Source organism: Vulpes vulpes, chromosome 1 (genome assembly GCF_048418805.1).
Source record: "Vulpes vulpes isolate BD-2025 chromosome 1, VulVul3, whole genome shotgun sequence".
In the NCBI taxonomy this organism is placed as follows: domain Eukaryota; kingdom Metazoa; phylum Chordata; class Mammalia; order Carnivora; family Canidae; genus Vulpes; species Vulpes vulpes.
The window spans coordinates 39,510,186-39,537,048 of record NC_132780.1 but is presented as its reverse complement, the minus strand read 5'-3'; the positions used below and the strand labels follow the sequence as shown (position 1 = coordinate 39,537,048).

General features: G+C 41.1%; 1 protein-coding gene across 2 annotated transcripts in view; it reads right to left on the bottom strand.

Moving 5' to 3' along the window:
• Positions 1-8,100: 8,100 nt before the first annotated feature.
• The window catches only part of PCSK5 (proprotein convertase subtilisin/kexin type 5), a 449,210-nt gene continuing 430,447 nt past the window's right edge, over positions 8,101-26,863 (bottom strand). For both annotated transcript variants that reach the window (XM_026001533.2, XM_072762655.1), the window contains 4 exons: positions 24,924-25,141; positions 15,002-15,102; positions 12,880-13,066; positions 8,101-8,785 (listed from right to left, as the gene is read on the bottom strand). In XM_026001533.2, coding sequence (XP_025857318.2) covers positions 8,379-8,785; positions 12,880-13,066; positions 15,002-15,102; positions 24,924-25,141 — 913 coding nt within the window. In that variant the 3' untranslated portion in view covers positions 8,101-8,378. The remainder of the gene's footprint in view (positions 8,786-12,879; positions 13,067-15,001; positions 15,103-24,923; positions 25,142-26,863) is intronic.

The following is a 26,863-nucleotide window of genomic DNA, read 5'->3' as shown; positions in this document are numbered from 1 at the left end:
CTAGGAATAGTATCTGAATGGATAGCATGAGATTATTATTATTATTAAGAGAAACTGCAGTGAGGGCACATCGTGGAGCTGCCCCTGAGCCAAAGTCTTTGGAAAATTATGCAACTTTCCCACTTAAGCTCTCTGGTTCCCTGAGAAACAAGAACATGAGGGGAAATGATGCAAAGAGAAAGTGGAGTTCACCACATACAGTGTCTGCTTGCCAGGTCTGCCTCTGCAATAACCTCCCCAGGTTTGCAGAGGATGCAGGATGACCGATAGTCTTTATCACATGTAGCTGAAATAGATCTGTGAGTTCAAGTTCATGTGAGAAGTGTTCATGGTTTTATTTTTTATTACATAATCTTGACACCCAACATGGGGTTCAAACTCACCACCCAGAGATCAAGAGTCGCATGCTCTGTCGACTGGGCCAGCTAGGTGCCCTATTGTGTTTGTCCGTTTACAGAGGTCAGGAAAGTTGAGATAGAGGCTTAGTGCTCACTCTTACTGAAGTTGGCAGACACTTTTATTCTCCCACTTGTATTATTGGGAGAATAAATGTCTTTTCCCTCTAAAAAAGCATGTAGAGGTATCAATTTGCTTTTTCTCACAGCCTCTATGTTCTAATGGTTTTATTGTTCCCGCCCCCCGAATTATTGCATTGCTTGCATTGCCCCTCATCTTGGGTTATTTGTATACACATTTGTTTTTTTCACTTTAATATTAAACTATTGGGGGGGGGGCAGATAATGTTATTTGTTTTCTACAGTTCAGCCTACATAATCCACATAAGGTTTTTAATTTTAGAAATACACTTGAAATGGTAGTGTATTTAAACTTTTATATCTTGCTTATTATTACCTGTAACTATTGTAGCATATTTTGTATAGTCTTTATAAACTTACTTTTAGAGTGCAAATTACTTCAAAGTAGCTTTAAATTATAAGCAAAAGTGAAACTTTTTTTGTAAATGGAGTTGGTACTCCAGAGTGGCTTCTAGGAACTAAAAGTGATCCCTGGTCAACAGCCAGAAAAGTAGTGCGGCCCTCCATCCTAGAGCTCCCAGAAACTGAATTCTGCTGGCCACCTGAATACCTTGCAAAACGGTTTTTCTCCAAAGCCTCCAGGTAAGAGGCTTGCATCTTGATTTTGCCCTTGTGAGAACTCAGTCAAGCCTACCTGCATTTCTGGGTTATAAATGCTGTGAAATAAACTGTGAAATAATAAATGCATATTACTTGAAGTTGCTATATATGTAGTAGTTTCTTATGCAGTAATACAAATGAATACATTGGCTTACTCTCTGCCAAGTAATACACAAGACAGTCCACGTCACTACAGGTAGCACTGGAACAGAACTCCAGAATCGTGTGCTGTAATTAAAAGTCCTTGCTAGGGATGCCCGAGTGGCTCATCTCTGAGTGTCTGCCTTTGGCTCAGGGCGTGATCCTGGGCTTCTTGCAGGTAGCCTGCTTCTCCCTCTACTTGTGTCTCTGCCTCTCTGTGTGTGTGTGTCTCATGAATAAAAAAATCTTTAAAAGAAAAAAAAAAGTCTTTGCTAAAACATTATTATTCGTTAAATTTGTTTTACTTTGATTGCTGGTGGAAATGAGCAAACAAGTAATTATTTTGTAAAAAAAGACAGGAATTTCTGGATAAGAGATTTGATAAGACAGAACTCACAGACGGAAAGATTCTATCTAAAAAACATGGTGTGTTGAAGCTGGCTCGTCCTGGCCGCTGAAAGCCAGTTGTTAATTGTTCAGGAATCTTCTGAGTCAGTTGTCAGACATGGCAATTATTAAAAATTCAGTTATAAAACTTTCAGTTGAAGAGGTTATATTAGAAACATAGGTAACAAATACCCCAAACTCATCACTTCCTAATCATTTTACATTTTACTGTTAGTTATGCTCCTGAGGCTATTTTTGTTTCTAAGGCATCTGTATGGCAGAAATACTGTAAGGGTTTGCTGCTTCACATTTCTTCCAGGCTCTACATCAAGTGACATCATGTTTGAACCTTGAAATTGGCCACAATGGGTGTATTTACACCATGGAAACTGGCAAATGCCTTTTCTGAACCAATGAGATACCATGAAAGTTGTTCTTGAGACTTGCATCGGAGTAAGGTGCCAATGAGATACCATGAAAGTTGTTCTTGAGACTTGCATCGGAGTAAGGTGGGACTTTTTCCTATGGTAGGTGGACCCAAGAGAATGCAAAGTTTGTCACATTGAGGGGTGGCCCCCTTTCTCACTGGAAAGGGGGCCTCCACAGCAAGAGACAGGGAGGAGCAATGGAGGTCAACCAGAACCTGAGGATGGTTTGAGCTCCATTCCAGCAGTACTTGATCCCACCCTAGGCTTCTTGATTAAATGAGCCAACAAATTCCTTTTGTATTGAAACCTGTTTGGGTTGACCTTTCTGTAATTTTTAACTAAAAGCGGCCTCAAGGATACAGCAGAATTTATGTCTGGTGCAGAATCCCACTCCTGGCCAGGGAAGAGGCTTCCCTGATAACGGTGTCATAGAGGGCTGGTAATTCTCCAGGCTTCCATCTTGTTCTGCTCTTGCATTATCATTCTCTTCTTTACAGACACACATTAGCTCCATGGAATGGTTTAATTAGCCTTCTATCAGTTCCCTTTGGCAGCTGGGGTCAGCTCTTATCAATGAACACTTTTGTTAGAGTGAGGGACATTCTTATCAGGTTTATCTAACAGCTCCACTGCTCTACTTTCCTCTTCCTTTATAATGGAAAACTTTATTTATTTTTATTTTTTTTTATTTTTCGACAATGGAAAACTTTAATTGTGGATGGCAAAGTCCCAGAAGATGAGTCATGATTTTTCTAAACGCAGCAGGGTAATCAATCTCATTACTCTTTATCAGATATTTGCTTTCAAGCCTTCTTTACAGCTAAGGTTGGCCACAGGACCTAGTTCTGGTGTATACTCTGAGCTCACGAGGCACCTATATGCAATTGTTATTATACCTATAATCACTCAACAGATATTTGCCTTTATGCCAACAGATATTTGCTTTTGTACCATTAGATCTGTAAGTCACTAAGGAAATAGAAGTAAACAGAACAGACATCATCCCTCTTATCTCTCTTCTTCATCTGTATAACTTTTTGTTGGCGTTTTCTTTTTTTTTTTTTTTTGCCTATGTTGAGAACAATGCAAGGTAGACATAGGTAGCTTTATTTATTTATTTATTTATTTATTTTTAAATTTTTATTTATTTATGATAGTCACACACAGAGAGAGAGAGAGAGAGGCAGAGACATAGGCAGAGGGAGAAGCAGGCTCCATGCACTGGGAGCCCGACGTGGGATTCGATCCCAGGTCTCCAGGATTGCGCCCTGGGCCAAAGGCAGGCGCTAAACTGCTGCACCACCCAGGGATCCCCATAGGTAGCTTTAAATGTGAAACCCCAAATACATCCTTAAATTTTGGCCTCATTTATTCATTATCAGATGTTGTTGATATGTGGTGATCAGTTAGATTCAAAGTCTGTGCCAGGCAGGCATTAACAGAATTCTTGTTTCTCTTTGAAACACAATCTATTTATTTCATTTATTTCATTTTAGTGAAAATGCAGAATACTGTTTATTTTAATTGATGGCATCTAAGCTTGGGTAGGACACTGCAGTTTCTTTTTTCATGAACTCTGGAGCAGACCTCCTTAACTCTGAACAGATCTTGAAATGTCTATTTCAGTGTCAAATTTATGCAATAAGGACGTAAGTCTTTATCTTGAGTTTTAATGTGTTAACTTATATATAGTTAATGTCTACAATTACCTAAAAAAATTTGTTTTGTCCTTGACCCTCAGGCAAGATGATGCCTTTGAACTGCAGGATCTCATTCATGCTCACTGGCATCACCCTTGGTGATTCATTGTTCCTATAAATTCTGTACAGTTAAAACTAACCTCCAAATGGGAGAGATACAAGGATTACTGACAGAGGCTAGGTTCATTCTTCAGTTAGAAGAAAAAACAGGGACTTGAAAGTCCTAGATTCAAATCCCAGTTGGACCACTCGCAAACATTCTGACACCACCTTGGTTATCCATTTGTAAAGAGAGAATCATATTACTGCTCCATAGCACGTGTGTTGTAAAGATTAAATAAGATCATATGAAAAAAGTGCCTATGACTATGTTTGACACATAGAAGGCATCAAAAATGGTATTGTTATGATTTATTTTTTTTCTCCCAAACTAGATCAGAAGCTCCTTAGGACCCAAGATCTGGTTGGTTCCACTTGCTGGTGTTTCCTAGGATCTAGAACGATGTCTGGCACATAGTCATTCTTAATACATACTTGGTAAATTAATATTATCACTACTAATATTATCACTATTAATTAATATTATCACTACTGCCATCATGAAATTCAAATCAACTACTTATTAACTCCAGTGAGTGTTTTGAGGACTATCTTCCACATCCTCTTTTTCAAATTAAGTCAAAGCACGAATCTCCCCCATGAAAGCACCCACCCCCTAAGGCTTGAATTTGCAGTTGTCTTGTACTTCTGCTTGACTGACACCACCTCTCCTTCCCCCTTCCCACTTAACTCTGCACTCAGGACCATTATCATTGTCTAGTTGTTTCATATATGTGAACCCTGGCTTCTTATAATTCAATTCCACCAAGAGTTCTTGATTTCTCACCAAATTCTGGGCACTGTGCCAGGTTCTGGAAAGAGAATAGTTGGCACCCTAGGGAATCAAGTAGCTACCCCTCTTTTAGTAGATACAGATATATAATTAAATAGTTACATCACAATGTGATGTGAGAAACTGTATGCACAGAGCATATAGATAGCAGAGAGGTGAGAAAGTGATTGATCTTCAAGGTGGTCAAAGGAGACCTCCCAGGAGAAGTTAGAGGAAGGAAAAATGATTTTAAAGGATGGTCGGGAAGTTTCCAACTGGTCAGTGTCAGGGAAGAATATTCCAAGGAGAATGAACAATGTGTGCCCAAGGATGGGAAATAACAAGATGTTGTCTTGGATAGCTTAGAAGCAATTCAGGACACATGGGGAATCTGGAAAATAAGGAGAGGTGGGAACTGGTGGGTAATAGAGGCAGTGGCTCTGTCTTGCAATATTTGAATGTCAAAGTCAGCATGGATGATGGGGAGCCCTGAATGCAATGGGCTGGTGGACCAAAGATCTGGTGGATCTTTGATAGAGGGATAGAGGGTAAATTGGGAGAAATAAAAAGACTGAAGTTCAGCAAAATTCAGGAGGAAGCAGGAAAGGTCCAGATGAGAGAGACTGCGGACCTTACTGAGTCAGTGATGGTGGGGTTGACAGACAGATTGGACCAATTTTTAGGAAGAAGCTTCATAACTGCTATGACTAGCTTTAGTCATTGAAAATAGAAAGACAAAAAGAAGAAAAACAGTGCTCTTAACAAACAGCATTGTAGTGTGTACCTTAGTTGGTAAAGGATACTACCAAGCACACAATGTGCTCTGAAATAAGCTGTTAATAAGCCAGTCCCCATTTCATTATCTGGTCTTGATTTAATTTTGTTTCCAATTTTAAAATTGCTTTATATGAACTGGAACCTTCCAAGCCCTTGCTCAGCCTCTTGGTGCATTTCCAGTCTATAAGATCCTCTTAATATTTCCAAGTTACTTGCAAACAGAAAACCAAAAAGTGACTTTGTTTCCAACCGCGTATTTATCTCTTTAGACAGTTGTTCACATAGTAGGCAAAAGAAGTCTGAGGATAACGTGGCATGATCAAGAACAAAGAAGGAAAGATGTCAGATGGTACCAACACACAATACTAGCCTTTTACCAGGCTCACATAAGGTAACAACACAATTTTTCTTTGTATTCATGGTTATCTCAACCTCATTTAATCTTTACCTGTGTTTCATAAACACAGATATTTTTTTTCCCTTGGGAAATAATTTCCAGGCTGCACAAAGAAATGGTCCAACTCAGTCTATCAGGGCTTTAGAATTAATCAGGGAAGAAGAACAACACAGAACAAAATTGAACAAAATTACTCTTTTGCATAGACTATAATTCTGTAATTTTACAGCAAAGGATAAGAAAGGCTTCCATTGATACGATGGCTATCTTACACCTATTTTTAACTTCTAAGGATTGAAAAGAGAACTATTAGAACTTCAGATAGATTTTGAAGAGATGATTTTAAATGATCAAAAATGCTGGAAGTATATCATATGTGTATAAAAACACATGGACTCTTGAGAATGTATATATATATATATATATATATATATATATATATATTTTAAGATGAGGTCGGCAGATATTTATTTATATTTTTTTTAAGATGAGGTCGGCAGGCTAAGTCTGTTAGCCAGTCTGGCCCATTACCTGTTTTTGGACTCCCCTGAGCTAAGAATGGCTTTACATTTTTAAGTGCTGGAAGACAAAAAAATATCAAAAGAACAACAATATTTCATGATATGTGAAAATTACCTTAAATCCAAATTTCACTGCCCCTAAATAAGTATAATTGGAACACAGCCCATTATTTGTTCTGGATTGGCTGCCTTTGTGCCACATGGCGGAGTTGATGGTTGTGCAAAGCCTAAAGTATTTACTATCTGGCCCTTTCGAGAGAAAAGTTTGCCAGCCTTTGTTTTAAGAGAATTCCCCTAAAGAAACACTGAGGCCTTCAGTACATGGAAGGCTTCTTCACAGAGATTTTCTGCATCAGTGATACGTTATATTAAAAGAAAAGGAGAATGCATGAATTTAGTAAGGGTAATATTGTTGCCATATCATGAAATAAGATAATATACACTCTTTTACTACATTTAGGTTGCTTCTTATTATATGCCAGTATAGTATAGCTACTAAGACTATGCACTTCAGGGTCATTCTTTTTCCCTGAATCTTGATTAGCTTTCTGTGACCTCGGGCTATTTACTTACCCTCTCAAAAGTCTTAGGTTTCCTATAAAAACAGGATAATAATGGTGCTAAACTCATGCAGTCATGGTATTAAGTGGGGTGACTTTCTTCTTAAAAGAATTATGTAGCTCGATATCTATTACATGGGAGGTGTGTGACAAATTTTTTTAATGAGCAGCATTGTCATCTGAAAATGTCATTTTTCGTGATCCCTTCACAGGACTGCCTGTAACTTCTGCTTGGATAAGAAAATCTGCAAAATCCTGAGTATGTAATTTCACACAATGGCCCAGTGCACAAATCCAAACATGTACTTGACAGGAGAGTGGACCAAGGAGAGCCTAGAATGTCTAGAAATGGATCAGAGTGGTAGAGAGTGCTGGAAGGCCAGTGGGCGGCTGGATTAGGCTCATAAGCAGGACGTTGGGATTTCCCACATTAGAGAATCCGTTCCAACTTTTTCTATAAGGATCCTCTTAATATTAACAAGTTGTTTGCATGTCTCTCAGGGAGCTCTCAGTCTGTGACAGGCTGTCGATGAAAGCTTTTTGATTTGGTAGCTAAAAACTTTTTTTTTCAGAGTGGATGTAGTTCTCGTCACTTTATCCCATTTTATGTCGGGTTAACACTACCATTTTTCTTTTATTACTTAATGTCTTAGCTGGTGTTTCCGACCACAAAAATCATGAGAGTATAATGCTGCAATTCTTGGGAATGTAATGATTCCTGTCCTACTGGCTTGCTGCTCCCTTGTCCTGCCTGAGCTTGCTCTGCCCCTAGGACAGTGACTGTGGATTTCTACAGAGGAGCCAGAGCTCAGGGAGCACATAGTTCCTTGGCTCTGATGCTGGCTTCCTTTTCGTGCCTCATCTCCAAGTAGGTTGTGAACACCCTTAGCACAGGTAGTGTCTTCTGCTCCCCAGGGACAGTCTGGAGGCCAGTGATAAAGAGCATGAGGAGGAAAACCTTTAGCTGGTCCTAACAGAACTGACCTTTGCCTAAAGATAGCTAATGGGGGAGAAAAATCTCCTGAGACAAACAACTCTTTTGTCTCCCAAACCCCCCAGAAAATCATTTACAGAAATATCAGAATCCCAGAAGGCAGAAAATATCTCCACAACATAGCTGAGAAACAGAATCCCCAATAGGTCCACTTTTTTTTTTAATCCCATGAAATGTACAAATCTCACTTTTTTTACTTTCTGTAATTTTGATTTATTATTCTGAGAAAAATCCCTCTGAATTTTATCCTTGTTTCTCAGTTACGGTTGGTTGAGTTTAGCCACTCCAAAGAAGAACTAATTATTTCAGCTTTCTTCCATACTCTAGCTCGACTTATGGTTAAGGGGACCGATACAAACACTCACACGTCAGCCTGTTGTGTGGGGATAAAACCCCCAAACTGTAACACCCGCAAACATGCCTGTGAGTGGAACGGGGCAGAGTTGGGGGGGTGGTGGCCTCTTGCCTACTGGTAGGAGTAACTCTCATCATCGTATTCCAGCTCATCCTCCTCATCATCATCCAGCAGCCCATACTTAAATTTCCGGTAAACAGTGCCATCTTGGCCCATGTAGACAATGTCATCATCATCATCTTCATCATAGTCCCTGTCCCTGTACTCAATCACCTGATCCTCTTCAAAGCTGGTGCTTTGATGATGACTGCTCTTATAGGACACATATGACTTATTAGGGTCAGCCAGCTTCTCATAGCCGGGCTTTGCCACGGGCTCACCTCGGCCCCGAGATTTCTTCCAGACAATCACAGCTGCCCCAAGCAGAAGCACCAGCATAACAGAGGATGTGATCAACAGGGCAGTCTTGGTATGCTCACCGGCAGGCCCTATTTCACTTGATTGAAGGATACACTCCTCTGTTGGAAGAAGACCCCAGAGAAGGGCAGAGAGGGGAAGGGTGGAAGAGAAGAAATGGAATGAGGAAAATTAATTTCTGAGGTAAAAAACTTTGCTTTATCTTTGAAAACCAAAATGGTAGAATCACTGTCTCTGATTTTTCTAGAGTGCACACCATGCTACAGAATTGCATTGTGTACCCCGCTGAGAGTCCCAGTTGGCATCTGGTGATATCAACAAACCCTTCTAGGATGAAGGTCAGTTTGAGAAATAGAGTCCCCTCATCCTCATACCTTGTGAGTCAGTCACCAAGTCTCCAATCTGACCAATCGATTTTTCTATTTCCCTCTTAAGAAAAATATTCCATCTGGGCTTGTGCTTCAGTTACTGCTAAATGCTGTTTTTTGTTTCAACTCCTACTTTCTCTAAGACTGATTCCTCTCCCCAGGTATCTTCAACCTGGTCCAATATTCAAGGGCAGAGAAGATTATTTATAAAACCATTGACTTTTTTTTTAAAGTAGCCTCTATGCCTAATGTAGAGCCCAAAATCATGATCCCAAGATCACAAGTCACTTGCTCTGCTGACTGAGCCAGCCAGGTGTCCCCAAACCATTGACTCTTGAAGCTGTGTGGGGCCTTAGAAATTGCTTAGGTCAGAATTCCAGAGAAGATGGTGGTGTAGGGGGATCCTAGGCTCACCTCAACACATCTAGATAACACCCACATCAATGTAAATAACCCAGGAAATGACCCAAAGACTAGCAGAACAGACTTCACAGCTGAATGTAGAGAAAAGGCAAATCAACTGGAGAATCAGGTTGATTGATTGATTTTTAATTAGGCTCCACATACCCAGTGTGGAGGGCTCAACACAGGGCCTTGAACTCATGACCCTAAGATTAAGACTTGAGCTGAGATCAAGAATCTGATGCCCAGCCAGCTGAGCCACCCTGGAACCCCCGAAGATTTGTTTTAAATATCAAGTTGTGTTAACTCGGGCAAATTGGTAGCACTCAATGAAACAATTAAAAAAAAAAAGAAAGAAAGAAAGAAAAGAAAAGAAATTAACTACGTCAATCTGTTTCTTGACAGTTGAGGAAACTGAGGCCCACAGAGAGGAAGTGACTTGTCACTTGCTAGAAGCAAAAACTTGTTTGTGAAGCAATCAGAATTTGAACCCAGGAATCCAAATTGCATGCTATAGACTGGAAACATTTGGGCAAACCTTCTGACAACTGTGTTTTTGGTGTCATGGCATTCTGTAGCTCTAATCTGACAGGAAGAGAGTCAGTTTCTTTAAAATCTAACTACCAAGTTTAATAATAGGGGACTCTTCTCTCATAATTCAGATTTCTGAAGTTGAGAGCTCTGCCCCTTGTTGTTCATTCTCTGGTCTCTGTTTCAATGCCTTGATCAAGAACATGGAGTAACCAAAACTCACAGAAGGAAGGACCAAACAACAAGTTCAGTGATGAGCTCATTTTTCTTACTTTTCATTCATTTATTCAAGTGGTATGATTTGGGTAAGTTACCCACTTCTTTTCCCCTCTTCTTTAACTCACCAGAGGCGAGAATAAAAGAGAGTATGAGAGCACCAGGGAAAAAACTAGCAGGCTCTGTTGGATGTACAAGTTAAAATACAGGGTAAGTTTTCCATAGGTGGTTTCTAAACCACCTGGGTCTGCCCCCAGGATTCTTTTATGAGATTCTAGGTATGTTATATATACTAGCTTAATGGATGTAATTCTGCTGCCAATTATTTTAGGGGCAATTATTTTTGCTAATTACATACTGGCCAATTGGATCTGATTCATCACCACTGTGTATTTCCCACTCTTTTTGCTGGTGATAAATAAGTTGCCTATTTTATCCCAACTTTCATTCTTATGGGATGTTTGCCCATCAAGCAGAATTTCCTCTTCTAAAATAATAGCACTATCATAATTGTTTTTGTTATTAGCAATACCAGCACAGAGTGTTTCTCTGGAGGAAATACTAAAGCACCAGAGGGATGGATAGGCAATCTGTGTGCAGTACTTGGAGATAAATACTGCCTAGGGCAGGAGAATCAATAAAAGATGTTTCAAGATTGTTTCAATTACTAAGGCACCATATGCAATCATGTCTTACTCTTCTCCAGGCTTAGGTCTGCAGAGTTAGGGTCAGACTCTTGTGATCTGGTTTCTTTGAAGGAGCAGAGTGTCTCAGTAAAAAAATGAGCAGGTAATCAAGAGTATTTAGACTTGTGCAGAGTTGCCCCAGGTGGATCTCCAAGTGTTGCAGAAGGTCCAGGAAAGCTGAGTAAATAGTTCTTAGTTGGAACGTTTCTGAAGAAACTCTGCACCCAATGTGCACACACTTCTGGTTTCATTTAAAGCCATTGATGTAATGAGGGTTATTATTCTTAGCTGACATAGTGTGGATATCAGGCAATCATACCCTGAAGGTGGATATGTATGAGGGGCTGGGGAAACCAGCTGTTTGTAGGGGTAAAAAAGCTAAAAGAAGGAAATAATCAGTTTTTGGAAATATAATCTTTAGAATTTAATTGAAAAGGCCGATAAAAAATAAAAATGACTAGTACCAGCTATGGGTCTGAGATTTACTTCACTTATGGACAGGCTCACATTAATATGATGTCTCTTTGTCAGGCCATGATACATCTGAACCCCAGAGAAATGATCTGCTTTTGGACTGGAGAATATATTTTAAGAAAAAAAAATATATAAATAAAAAATATATTAATCATATATATATCTTAATATATAATATATATGTATAATATATCTATAAATATAGATAATAATATATATCTATAAATATATATATATCTTAAAAATATACATATATACTTTTAAGAGGGAATCACCCCATTTGGGATCTTTCTGAGTTTGTGGCCTATGAAGACCAAGTACCCATATGCATATGGATGGAGTTGGAGGTAGGAGACAGCTGGGGGCCTGGGAATTGGTAAAAGGGGTTTTGTTTCTTTCTAGCTTTGATGAAAGTTCATTTTAAAAATACCTTAAGTCTCTAAGAGGAGCCTTAGATTTTGGCTAACTTCCATAGAATGAGTCTACAGAAGAATCAAGGTAATATTGGTATCAGCTTTTTTGATAATTCTTTTGCTTTATTTCCCCAGGAGGGAAGGATAAAAAGAAGAAAGTGAATTTATAAAGATGAGATTCTGGGGGCACTTGGGTGGCTCAGTTGGTTAAGTGTCCAACTCTTGGTTTCAGCTGAGGTCATGATCTCAGGGTTGTGAGATGGAGCCCTGAGTCCAGCTCCACGCTCAGTGGGGAGTCTGCTTGAGATTCTCCCTCTCCCTCTGCCCCTCCCCCTGCTTGCTCACTTGCCCTCTCTTTCTCTCTCTCTCTCTCTAAAATAAATAAATAAAATCTTTAATAAAAAAAATGAGATTCTAGATGAACTTGAGTTATTATTTTAGAGGTAGCACAGCAGTGGAAAGAATGCAGGCTTTGTAGTCCAAAGGGCCTATATTCTAATTCCAGATGAGCCCTTAACATTGCAATGGACTCGAGTATGTTAATCAAACCCTTAGAGCCTTGGTCTCCTCATCTGAAAAACGGTATTAATAATATCTACTTACAGGGGCACCTGGCTGGCTCAGCAGGTAGAGCATGTGATTCTTGATCTTGGGGTCATGAGTTAGACCCCCATGTTGGGTGTAGAGACCATTAAAAAAAAATCTACTTGGGACACCTGTGTTGCTTAGTTGGTTAAGCTGTTGACTCTTGATTTCAGTTCAGGTCATGATCTCTGGGTCCTGGGATCAAGCCTTGAGTTGGGTTCCAGGCTCAGTGGGGAGTCTGCTTGAAGATTCTCTCCCTCTCCCTCTGGCCTTCCTCCCTGCTTGTGCTCCCACACACTCTTTCTCAAATAAATACATTTAAAAAAATTAAAAATTAAAAAAATTGCTTAGATGAATTGATGGACAGAAAGCTCTAGGTACAGTAAACACATTGCAGGCACTCAATAAAAAGGTAGCTCTATTTATTCTCTAGAACTTTCCATCCTCCTCTCCCGTCTGCTCTCATCCCCTTCCAGAAGAGAGGCCCTTCCTCTGCAGGCTGCTCTTCAACTCCCCTCACCTGTGGTGTCCCGGCAGTCACAGCACTCCTGGGTGTGGGAGGGATCAGAGACATTACAGCAGTGTAGGCAACGGCCGTCATCCATTAGCAGCAGCAGGCTGGCGGGGCACACGGTGCAGTTTTTGGTTCCAGGTCCCTTGCATTCCACGCAGCTTTCATGGCATTTTTCACAAGTAAAATTGTCCCCCTGTTAAGAACAATCAGGATTCTTTTTGAGTGTGGATCAATTAACAAAGCACTGGAGTTCCCTGGTGCGAGTTCCATCTTATCCCCATGAGGGAGGGAGAGAGGCATGTGGGGGATAGTAGAAAGATAGCTTGTTCTGGGTCCATTTTAACTGTTGAGAATGAAAGACAGACCCAACTGTCCTCACTTGAAGGAAACCGTTGATGGCTCTTTCCATCTGAGATCCACTGGTAACAAGAGTGGGAGAACAGGCTTCTAGAATAGCTTAAGTTACAAACTGACAGCTCATGTGCTGTATCTGGTCAAGAACAAGTTTTGTCTGGCTCATACTAAATTGACCTTCACAGTTTAAAAAACTTTTGATTCATTGCCCACATTTCAAAATTAGAGTATTTCACTTGTAAATCAGTTCCTAGTTTCTCTTTAAAAACTACACTGTCAACACTGTCATCACTCCCACATGGCAGCATCACAGACAGCTGAATGGCAGTGGTCCTCTTTTTGTGCTCTCCTGGTTGATTGAGTCCTCAGCACTTGCTCTGATGTCACTCAAATTCGATTTTTTTTTTTTTTAAATTCGACTTTTTATCAAGCCTGTGCTGGGATTTTTCTTTGACCCGACACCCTTCACTCATGTACGTTAAGCTGATTTGCCTCTGTGGTTATTAGATTCTTGTGGCCCTGCCTCATTATAATATTTGTGACTGTTCATCTGAAACAGTGAAATCTCAGTGACAATAGTAGAGAGAGAAGGAGAAAGTGGCTTCCTATCTGACAAATTGCTCCTTCGGTGGTGCTAAAAATGTAGATAAGGGAAGATATCTTCCTATTTTACTTCTGTGCTTTGGAAGGATGGTATGGTAGAAAAGGAAGGAATGGAAATTGCCTTTGTTGAGCACTTTGGCATATTTTGGGCGCTGATAAAGTGCTTTCTCAGCTGTAATTATTTTACCAAATCCTGGATTAGCCACCAGGCCCCCTGGTTTCAATCCCAGCTTTGTTACTTACTACTCATGTGATCTTTAGCAATTATTTAATCTTTCTGATCCTCAGTTTCTCCAAAGTGTAAGGATTTAATGAGAGCTCCTAATGTGAATATGTTGGATCATGTTAATTTCACCATGGCGAGATTTACTTAATTTCTAAAGTTTGGAAACACAAGAAGTTAGTGAACTCAGAATATCCATGGTTTCTAGGCAAGGAAATGAAACAATATCTCTCTTAGTACACCATGCAGGGGGGCAGGAAACGAAAGATCAACAGCAGTTGTGTAGTTCTGACATTATTCAGGCATTTCAGGTCAGACAGCAGAGGGGTAGGAGAGAAGATATTTCTTTCTTCTTCTTCTTCTTCTTCTTCTTCTTCTTCTTCTTCTTCTTCTTCTTCTTCTTCTTCTTCTTTGATTTATTTATTTGAAAGAGAGAGAGAAAGCGAGAGAGAGAGAGAGAGAGAGAGAGCAAGCTTGAGTGGGGGAAGGGCAGAGGAAGAGAGAGAAAGAATCTCAAGCAAACTCCATGCTGAGCACAGAGCCTGACATGGGCTCAATCCCAAGACCCTGAGATCATAATCTGAGCAGAAATGAAGAGTTGGATGCTTAACCCACTGAGCCCCCACGCACTCCAAAACTTCTTAATTCTGATGTAGTGTTCCTAACAGGACTTCTAAGGTCATGAGCAATGAATGAAAGGTAAATCTGAGGTCCTTTTTTATCTAATTTCTCCATTATTTATCTCAGGTCATCTCACTTCCTTTGACTGAAATTGAGGCCACTGGTGGGTAGTACCATTATTCCATGATGCAGAGGTAGAAGATTATAAAAGTAGAGCAAGTGTAGGAATTTTAGGACTTTTTGACTTTGCCCAGAATGACAGGCCAAAACTAGCTCCCATGCCTCTGCAGAAATAGAGGAAGGCACACCATGTCCAGCTCTCTGTACCTTTCCCACTCTGTATTCCCCCACCAGACAGTCCGAGGCACAGATTCCTCCCATTAGGTGGTAACTCCACACGCAGGATAAGCAATTCCATGCTCCTTTTCCTGAAAAAAAGAAAGAAAAAAAGAAAAAGATTCTAAATTATGAGGGCTGACCTTAGATTTCAACCTCTGTCTTGGGTTTAAAACTCTTAGGAGCAAGGACTATGTCAAGAAAATTGAAGTAGAAGGATGAATCGATTGAGGAGATGGGGGAGGGGGAAGTCTCCAGGACACCGAGTGAAGACCTAGAAATTATCCAATTAGTCAATCAATGTAAACTCCCATTTGGAAATTGAGGGTTTGGAAGGAATAGGTCTTTTATGACAGCAAAAAGAAAGATTTTCAGAAAATGAGAAATCATGTGGAAAGCTTATAAAACTTTTGTCATTCGGCTTATTGTTTTACTAATATAGAGGAAGAGAATGATACCAGATAATTTGGAGGGTCCCAATACTCATTCGGTGAGAAAATCATGGTTAGGCAGTCTCTAACTAAGAAATACCAGACTTAAAAAAAAAAAAAAAGAAAGAAATACCAGACTTAGAATTTAAAATGCCAGGGCTAAGAGAATTTAGCAGATTAGTTTGTCCAGTTGTTCTTAATTTGGGAAGGGTGGTGGTTGTGGTGACATATTCCTTTGAAATTCTCTTGAAAGCTAGAAACTTTCTTTTCAAAAATTGGAATGCTATTATTTATTTATTTATTTATTTATTTATTTATTTATTTATTTATTTAGAGTTAGAGAGGTGGGGAGGGGCAAAGGGAGAGGGAGAGAAAGACCCTCAAGCAGGATCCATGCCCAGTTTGGAGCCCCACACAGTGCTCGATCTCACAACCCTAAGACCACCTGAGCTGAAATCAAGAATCAGATGCTTACCTGACTGAGCCACTCAGGTTCCCCTATTATTTTTTTTTTAAATAAATGAAAAATAAGGCCCAGATATGTCAAGTTATCCATTTAAGGTTACATAGGTAATGGTCAAGAATCAAATTCAGATTTGTTGACCCACAGTCCAATGCTCTTTCAATCATACTATCTGCCTTAACATCTTATGACCCATTATATAGAGGAGGTCTGAATCTACAGGCTCTGTGTTTGTTGTGGTGGTAATATCCTACTCCTAATTGAGAGACCCCAAGAATGATTGACCCAAGCATTATCTTTTGCCCAGATATTAAGGGATAACTTCTAGAAAGGGTTTTGAGACAGGAGACCTGAATTCTCAACCATTCCATTAGGAAGGTCCTGGTGTTTTTGCTGAGAATTTCAAAACGAGCAGGGAGATAGACGTGGGGCATGGAGTGTGTCTGGTATTGTGAGTTGGAACTTGATATAGGTTTTCCCATCAGAAGAATATCATACAGAGTCGTTAGTTGCATTTGAAGTAGATCCAGGAATCTTGACCTTCACAATAACTATGGAGTTAAATCAACTTTTCATGTCTAATCTATGAGCTCAATCATTTATGATGTTTCTATGGAAGAAAAATTCTGAGCTCTGAACAACAGTTAGAATAAACCTTTATTATCCAATTGCTTTTTAGATTGGGAGCTGCTTGTAGTGATACGAATTTTATAATAAAGCCATTTTATTATTTTTAAGTTTTAAATCAAAGTGTAGTTGACATACAATATTATATTAGTCTCAGCTATACAACAGTGATTCAACAATTATGTACATTACGAAGTGCCCACCATGCTAAGTATTGTTACCATCTGTCACCACATAGTTATTACAATATTATTGACTATATTCCCCATGTTGTACTTTCCATCTCTGTGACCTACTTATTTTATAACTGGAAGTTTATACCTCCTAATGCACTTCACTATTGTACTCCTCCTCCCACCCCGCTGCCCTCTGGCAACCACCTGTTTGTTCTCTGTAATTATGTATACTTGTTATTTACCTTGTTTTTTTTTTTTTTTTTTTTTTTTTTTTTGATTCCACATAAAGTGAAATCATGTGATATTGGTCTTTCCCTGTCTGACTTATTTCACTTAGCATAGTACCCTCTAGGTCCATCCATGTTGTTGTGAATGACAAGATTTCATTCTTTTTTATGGTTAAGTAACATTCCATTGTATAAATATACCACATCTTCTTTAGCCATTCATCTACTGATGGACACTTGGGTTGCTTCCATAATTTGGCTATTGTAGAATGCTGCTATAAACTTAAAATGCATATATCTTTTCACATTAGTGTGTGCATTTTCTTCAGATAAATACCCAGAAGTGAAAATAATGCATCCTTTGGTATTTCAATTTTTTATTTTTGGCAAATCTCCACACTGTTTTCCATAGTAGAACATGAAAATTCCTACTAATCGTGCACAAGGGCTCCCCTTTCTCTACATCCTCACCAATACCTGACATTTCTTAGCCTTTTTGGTACTAGTCATTCTGACCAGTCTAAGGTAGATTTCTCATTGTGGTTTTGATTTGCATTTTCTTGATGAGTAATAACGTTGAATATCTTTTCACGTGACTACAGGCCATCTGTATGTCTTCTTCAGAAAAATATGTATTCCAGATCTCTGCCCATTTTGCTATCAGATTATCTTTTTGTTAAGTTGTATGAGTTCTTTATATATTTTGTATGTTAACCCCTTATCAGATATATCATTTGCAAGTATCTTCTTCCATTCAGTAGGTTGTCCTTTTGTTTTGTTGATAGTTTCCTTTGCTGTGCAAAAGCTTTTTAGTTTGATGTAGTTCCAATTATTTATTTTTTGCTTTTGTTCCCCTTCCCTGAAAAGACAGATCCAGAAAAATACTGCTAATAAATGTTGCTGATAAACATTGTGATGTTCAAGAGTTTTCTCTGTGTTTTCTTTTAGGAGTTTTATGGTTTCAGATCTTACCTTTAAGCCTGTAAGCCATTTCGAGTTTATTTTTGTGTAGAGTGTAAGAAAGTAGTCCAGTTTCACTCTTTGGCACGTGGCTGTCCAGTTTTTCCCAACCCATTTATTGAAGACACTCTCTCTTCCCCACTGAATATTCTTGCCTCCTTTGTTACAGATTAACTATGTAAGCATCAGTTTATTTTGAGGTTCCATTAATCTATGTGTCTGTTATTGTGCCAGTACCATACCATTTTGATTAGTATAGATGTATAGTATAGTTTGAAATCCGAGAAAATCATTCTATTTTTATCTTACCTCTAGCTTCATAGAGAAATTCTTACAAGTTCTGGAACATATTGTGGTTTTTGATAAAAGAATCAATCTTCCCCTCCTTCTTTCTTCCTTCTTTCCTTTTCCTAACCTACATTCTTCTGAAATATAGCTTAGGTGTCTTATTTCAATTTTTTTAAATACAAAAGATTTTTTTTTTTAATGAAGAAAAACAGAGTAGAAAAATCAGAAAAAAGTAGTAAAAAGATTAGGTCACAGTATTTGTGTCTTAAGAATGCTTCTATTTTACAGAAGACCAGCAGCAATTCATCTGAAGCTTAGATCCTGAGTGATCCCCAAAGGCCCTACATGTCACCAGTTACATGTCCTATATTGACTTATTGCAAAATCTGTACTCTAAGGGTACAGATCCTTTTGCTAAAGGCAGTTTGTTAATTTTCAGAATGTTTTCTATTCCAAGTTTAACAACCTATGTTTATCATTGCTTCTAAGGATCTGCAAGAACTGTGCGACCTAAAAAGATTGTTTTGAAATTTCCTCAGAATTGAGAATTCAACTATTGGTTTTTCCTGGAAGTAACCCCTGCGGGATGAGTTAAGCACTGCAGAACAACCCTTGGGGACATCCATGGTGTCATTCCACACAGGAAGAGGAAGCTGGAAAGACATAGGAGGTTTTGGCTACCAGCTTTGATTTTTATTTCAAACAGTTTTGTGAGGACGATAAATAAAAAGTTAAATGTGTAAAGGTAAGGAATGAGCTAATTATGGAGGAACCAACTGCATACAAAGGTAATATTTGGCATTATCTCCACCCTGACCTGTTCAGTGCTTTGACATATTATTATTTTTTTTTCTTAAAAGATTTTATTTATTTATTCATGAGAGACAGAGAAAGAGAGAGAGAGGCAGAGACACAGGCAGAGAGAGAAGCAGGCTCCATGCAGGGAGCCCCATGTGGGACTTGATCCCAGGTCTCCAGGATCACACCCTGGGCTGCAGGCAGCGCTAAACCACTGAGCCACCAGGGCTGCCCTATTATTATTATTATTATTATTATTATTATTATTATTCTAAATACCATTGGACAGTCAAATGTGAATGAAATAAATCTAGTTGGTAAATTGCTTATTTAGCTTGCTAAATTTTCTCCTGGAAATTTTGTGCATCCTCATTTCTTAATATGACAGCTAATGTTTTAGCTTTCTTTTTCTCTTTTTAGCACTGAATAGTATTTCATTGTCTGCATTTGTTGATGAGCTTCTGGGACTGAGAATCCTCAGAATTCCCTTAATCCACCAAGGAAATCTCAAACCTACTTAAAGAAATTTATAGTTTTTCAAACTGTGCTGACAAGATCACTAATAATTTCCATAATCCCTGTAAAAAAAAAAAATCTTATAAAGCTAGTGTTCTGTTTTGACTGGCTGAGGTTGAGACACTAATTTACCTAATGATGGTTGCCTGGTCTTAATTAAAAACTCAAGGGCTCCAGCCCACTGCACTGCCCTAGGGCATTGGGATTAGGGTTGTCCTATTTAGCACATCAAAGCAGAGTGTTTTATCTGGCAATCCTAGTTAGAATAAAGGCCCCACACGTCTAGTAATGATGATATATAAAAAAAATCTAATGGAAAGCCCATACTGTATTTACTATGATATGGCCAATGTTAATGCCAACTTTCCACCACCCTCTTACCCCACGCCCACTCCAACCCCCCATTCAATGTATTCTCTCATTTATCTTATTCTGGTTAGAAATTTTGAGCAGCAACTATAGGTGCCCCTGGAATAAAAAGAAGACAACACAAATGAATGGTTACTTAATGCAAGATTTTTCAGAAGGCCCTTTTTCAAAGATTGGAGTCAACTGCAGATGGGGGGAGGGTGGGAGCCACTGTGTGGCAGAGTTTTTGTGGACTTGCCTCAAGGACTGCCTGGAAGTGGTATGGGGCGGGGCCATGAGCGGATTTGAAGTGGGGCTCTTGAGATTCCAACTGTGCTCCACGCTCCAATCTGGGCTGCCCTGCTCTGGTCAATTTACACGATAGCATTCAGCTTAAGGTTTCATCTGAAGAAGATGGACCGCTGCTAAAATGCCATCTGAAACCATTACTCTAAATTACACATGTGCTGTCCAGTGCAGGAGCCACCAGCCACGTGTGGCTACTGAGCCTTGGAAATGTGGCTAGTACAGCTTGAGTCATGCTGTACATGTAAAATAAACATCGGATTTCAAAGATTTTGTATAAAAAAAACTCTCAGCTTTGGGACGCCTGGTGGCTCAGTGGTTGAGCGTCTGCCTTTGGCTCAGGGTGTGATCCCGGCTCCCCAGTCCAGGGATTGAGTCCCACGTCGAGCTCCCCTTAAAGCGCCTGCTTCTCCCTCTGCCTATGTCTCTGCCTCTCTCTGCATCTCTCATGAATAAATAAATAAAATCTTTAAAAAAATTCTTAGTTTTTACGTTGATTACAGGTTCAAATGATTATTTTTTGGATCTATTGCCTAAATACATATATTATTAAAATTTATTTTACTTATTTTTGTTCTTTAAAATGTGACCACTGGAAAAGATTTAAATGTGTGTATGGTTTGTATTATGTTTTAGTTGGATGGTGCTGGTACACCATGTTGGGAGTTACTCAGAAGAAATTCTAGGGCTGGTATGAATAGCGTGTGACCACTCCCAGGCTAGTTTACATTGTCCACTAGTCTGAGCATTTTGCAGCTAAGAATAATGTAATGTTTATGTCACTGATAGTCATTCTAAAATAATAAAAGAATATTGAGGACTCTCTCCAGCTTTTTTTTCCTTCTTGGTATTTAGACTTATTTTTTTTTTGTTATGGTTATAACCAGCCGAGGAAAGTGGGGAGGTGGGTCGTGACACTGACTCCATGTTTCAGAGAAATGCACAGGTGGCAGCCCCAAGCAGGAACAGGTGGTTCTGGAGCTAAATATCAAGACCAAGACCAACCACGCCCTGCGGGCAGGTGTCCTGGCTCAGCCCAGCAGCCCTGCAATGAACCCCATGGACTCAGGTTCCTCTGAGCAGCAGCTCCTACTCTTCCAGCATCACCTCCTCTTGTAGCTTTTTCTGCTCTTCTGCTTGTAGCTTCTTGGGCTTTTTCTGATTCGGAAAGAATTCACGGCCCCTCTGCTTCCGTTCCTTCTTGGGAAGCTCCTCCTCTCTTTTTCTTTCTCTCTCCAATTCTTCCTATTTTTTCTTTTCCTTGGCTCTGTTCTCTGCTCCTCCTCTTGGTGCTTTTATCTTCTTGGCTGTTTCAGCTCCTGAAGCCTCTCAAGCTGTTATTTCCTCAGTGAGGCATCACTCAGGTGTTTGGAGTCAGAGAAACTTTTTTTTTTTTTTTAAGATTTTATGTATTTATTTGAGATAGAGAACATGAGCGGGAGGAGGGGGAAGGCAGAAGGAGAGGGAGAAACAGACTCTCCACGGAGCAGGGAGCCCAAAGTGGGGCTCAATCCCAGCACCCTACCTGAGCTGAAGGCAGACACTTAACTGGCTGAGCCACCCAGGTGCCCGGAATCAAGAGAAACCTTATGTAGTGGCAGTGGCCTGGCACTCCTTGCCTTTCTACACGACCTTCGGCGGCACAGGGCACTCAGGGCTTGGATGAAGCCCATGTATGTACTTGAAGTATGCAACCTTGGCTTGGAAGTTCAAGTGTTCCCGAAATTGGAGGTGTGGAAGTTCTGGCCTGTCGTCTCCTCCCATTGGGGATCCAGCATGGGGATGTCCATGTTCCATATTTCCCCTGACTTATCAAGCACTTTGACCATGACCAACTTGCTGAGCTGACTCCTCAGGGCAAATAATTTGCAGGGCAGCCTCCAAGTGACAGATGCCTGGCCTCTCTCTGGGTAGCATTTCATTCTCATCCTTTGTGTCATGGAAGAAAGAGTTCTCTGGCATGTGAGGAAATTGATTTTGAACTTGGCGGCATGCATCTTGACTTGGAGGAAGTCACCAAGCTTAATGACCTTGCCATGGAGGCAGGCCAGGAAAGAGGTGACCAGATTCTTGTCTACCTTGCCTTTCAAGTGGATGAAGTCCATGGTGCTCTTAGAAATCTGCAGGGTGGAGACCTAGTGATCGTGCACCATGGTCGTAAGTCTTTTCAGCACTTCCTTGGCTGCTTCAGCTGTGGAGGGCCATGTTGATGGTCACCTTCATGATGGGCCTGAGACAGAGGCTGACAGAAGACAGAACACCACCATCCTAGATGTGTCTTGGACTGTGGTAGCTGCTGCCTTAACCCAGCAGGAGCTCCCCACTTGGCACCACCACTGTTTCCTGAAGGTGTCCTTGGCGCCACTGGCTGCCACCACTGCCTACCCCTATGTCTGTGCTAAGTGCTAGAGACACAAAGGTAAGTGAGACATATTAATTTGTGCCTTTGAGGACCTCAGTTTAGACACACACAGAGAGATAAAGAATAAATAACATAAAATAATAAAATATGCCCTCTGGACTCCAGAGACCTGACTGCCTTGTTCAAAGCTGAATCATTGTCTGGGCCATACTGTAAAGATTTGTTGAATACATAAGTAGATTAATGAATGCAGAGTACTAAAGGAACACAGAACAGAGGGATTAAGTCAGAGGAAATGCTGACTAATGGATTAGAAAGAGGTACCCAGGCAAATCAGGCTGGAGAAAGTATTCAGGAAGGAGAAAGGGCAAGGTTTGCTCAAATTTGCAGTAACTGATTATACCTGGTTATAGAAGGTGGTGGAGGAAGTGGTGAGGGGTGAGGTGAGTCCTAGATGAAGAACCTCATATGCAGAGTTACTAAGTTAAGATTCTATCCAAAAATCAATGGAGAGTCACTCTTTTTCTTTTTTTAAAGATTTATCATTTATTTGAGAAAGAGAATTTAAACAAGCATGGGGGAGGAGCAGAGGGAGAGATAAGCAGACTCTGTACTGAGTGTGGAGCCTGATGTCGGGCTTAATCCCGGGACCCTGAGATCAGATCCTGAGCCAAAACCAAGAGTTGGATGCTTAACCAACTGAGCCACTTAGGAGCCCTTTGGAGAGTCATTTTTAAGCAGAGAAATATTATTATGTTTTTTTGTCACATAGAAGGATCAATCTGAGAACATAATGGAGGACTAGTTGGTTATAGAATGGCTAATACTGGAAGCAAGAGGACCAACTAGAGATTGGTGAATAACTCAAGTAAGGGGAGATATGAGTTTGAAATAAGGCAGTGATACTACAAAGTAAAGAGAGGGACTGCCAGTTGCATTGCTGATGGCATCTGCACTGTTGTCAGTATCCCCTTCAGGAATGCTGAGATGTCCTGTTTCTGGACTGTGTTTCAGGGTGGGAGGCAGGGGTAGTGTTAACCAAAAAACTGCTAGACTGACATGAGTAAGGATAAAGGGAGGGGGGGGGAGAGAGAGAGAGAGAGAGAGATGAAATTTCTCATTCAAAAGGAACGTAAGGCCAAAAATCCAAAGTATATGGAAAAAATGAACATTAAGATGACAAACACAATCAACAATTATAACATGAATTTACTTTAAAAAATACCAATTTTATAGAGAATTTAAAAAAAGATTTCTATTTATTTAAGAGAGAGCAGAATGCATGCAAGAGAGAGCACAAGCAGGGGTGAGGGGCAGAGGGAGAAGGACAAGCAGACTCCCCCTGAGCAGTCTCAACCCCAGGGCCCTGGGATCATGCCCTGAGCAGAAGGCAGATGCTTAACCGACTGAGCCACCAGGTATCCCTCAATTTTATAGAGAAATTTGACAAAGTTTTAAAAATCAGTACGTTGAACATATTCAAAGAATAAATGAAGTCATGATATCTATAAAGAAATGATAAATAAGGAAACACAAATGGGAAGATGTGAAACAAAAAGATATGGATATAAAAAGAAATAATTTAAAAGTAAATCATTTAAATAAAACTAAAATGATAGATGGGCTGAACTTTAGACTAAACACAGAGAACAAATTGGAGAAATGGAATAAAGCACTGAAGAATTAACCTAGTATAAACTATAGAGGGTGAAAGAAATAAAAACAAAACAGCAGGTAGGAGACCTAGAGATCAGGAAAGTCTGAGTAATGTTAAATAAGGAATTCCAGCAAGGAGAATAGAGGGAAGGGTGGAAAAGCAACATTTGGAGATCTAATAACTGAAAAATTTCCAAGACTTTGGGATTTGTTTATCTTGGGTTCATTCATTCATTCAGCAAACACTTAATGAGCACTTACTATGTAAGTGTTGGAGAGCAGGTCCATTGACAGAAAGAGTGACTATCAGAGGAAGCCCAGATTGTGTTTACTCTGGGACATGTTGATTGAAGAGTTCTCTGGGACAGAAAAGTAGGTATCAGGAAAGTAAGAATGGAGCTCAGGAGAGCTGGAGACAGACATCTTAAGCAGTTGTTGAAATGAGAAAAAGAAAACTCCCCAGACAGATTCCAAGTTCAACCAGTAGAGGAGGACAGAGCAGGTGGGAAACACATGTTGGGGGAGATGAAGCCTGCGGATGGGAGGGTCTGAAGAGAGTAGCATAGCGCAGGGCAGCCCAGGGTGGAGGGCAGATGCAGAAGATGAGCCCAAACAGAGGATGCTGCTGATGCTGGGGGCGACTGGCTGGATTGGCAAGCCAGAGAAAGCTCTACAGGTGATGAAAAAAGACGGACCAAGCACGAAGGAATCCTATTTTTCCATTCATATATGCAAAATGACAGATACGCTCTCACCTTCGCATTTGTCGCAGGTTGGGTGGCATCTCTCACACGTCTTGTTTTTTTGCTCCGCGTAGTAATGTTCTGGGCAGGTGGGGTGACACTCTCCCTTGGAGCGGAGCAGAAAGAAAAATGTATCGCAGGACAGGCAGTCGGTGGGCCCCGGGCCCCGGCATGTCTTGCAGCTCTTGCTGCACCTCTCGCACCGTCCAGTGGAGATTTCTGCGTAATACCTGAAACCAAGCGGGGAAGCAAAGAATGAACCCGGGGCTTTGCTCTTAAGTTGGGTGTGGTGGGAGAAGGCAAGATCGCGGAGGAGTAGGGTCCCCGGATCACCTGGCCCCACCAACTTCCCTAGATAACTTTTAAGTCATCCTGAAAACCTTCGACTTCGGCCTGAGATTTAAAGAGAGACCAGCTGGAACGCTACAGAGAGAAGAGTCCGTGCTTCTATCAAGGTAGGAAGGTGGAAAAAATAAAAGAAATTAAAGAGACTCCAGTGGGGGAGGGGCGGGCTAAGGGGGGCGGCAAGAGCCCCCAGGACAGGAAAGCCCAGGCCGGGAGAAGCAGGAACTTTAACAATCTTCCCGGATGGAAAGGCGCTCGCAGGGAACTTGGGCAGGATCCCAGGAGGGGCAGTGGAGCCCCCAGGTTCCCGGGGTCACTAACAGAGGAGGGGCGCCCCGGGGGAGAGCTCACCGCACCGTGCAGACCGAGCGCCCTAAAGGGCTGCAGTGCCTGGCGGGGCCCTGGGAGCAGCGCAGGTGGCGGCTCCGCGTGGAGGGGGACGCACGCCCCGGGAGCGCGATTCCAGCGGCGCAGGCCGGGGAGCCCAGGGCACCGGGGACACAGCCCAGGATCTGGCGCTCCCCTGGGACAGGCGGAGGCGGGGAGGGCACAGGACAGCGGGGACCTCCTGCCACCTCTAGGCGGCCCGGAGCTGTGCAGGTCAGAGCCCCGCCCCAGAGCATCCAGGCCCCTGCGGACTGGGGGCTGCGGGAGTTCCTGCGGGAGCTGACTTCAGGGCTGGGGAGCTGCCGCTGCCAGTGTGGTTGTTCCTCCTGGTGTCACCCTCTGCCTGGGAAGGGCGGGGCCACCAGGGAGCAGGGGCCTCACAGGATAAACAGCTCCCACTGAGTGCTGCACCTGGAAGGGGGCGGGCATCTCCCCCAGGTGCACACACCTGAGAATCAGCACAGCTGGCCCCTCCCCTGAAGACCAGCTGGAAGGACAGGGGAAGAGCAAGTTCTTGGCTGAGCCTCGCTAGGAAGCTCCAGGGAAAGTCGAGGGATTTACAGTATATAGAACCAGAGGATACCGCTCCTTGTTTTTTGTTTTTATTTGTTTTTTATTTTTCTTTTTTCTTTTTTTTCCTTCCTTTTTCCAGTACAACTTGTTTTTAGCCACTCTGCACTGAGCAAAATGACTAGAAAGAGAACCCACCCCACAAGAAAGAATCAGAAACAGTACTGTCTCCCACAGAGTTACAGAATTTGAATTAAAGTTCGATGTCAGAAAGCCAATTCAGAAGCACAATTATAAAGCTACTGGTGGCTCTGGAAAAAAGCATAAAGGATTCAAGAGACTTCATGACTGCAGAATTTAGATCTAATCAGGCCAAAATTAAAAATCAATTAAATGGGGGATCCCTGGGTGGCTCAGCAGTTTAGCACCTGCCTTTGGCCCAGGGTGTGATCCTGGGGTCCCAGGATCAAGTCCCACGTTGGGCTTCCGGCATGGAGCCTGCTTCTCCCTCCTGTGTCTCTGCCTCTCTCTCTCTCTCTCTATGTCTATCATAAATAAATAAATCTTTAAAAAAATCAATTAAATGAGATGCAATCCAAACTGGAGGTCCTAACGATAAACGTTAATGAGGTAGAAGAAAGCGTGAATGACATAGAAGACAAGTTGATGGCAAGCAAGGAAGCTGAGGAAAAAAGAGAAAAATAATTAAA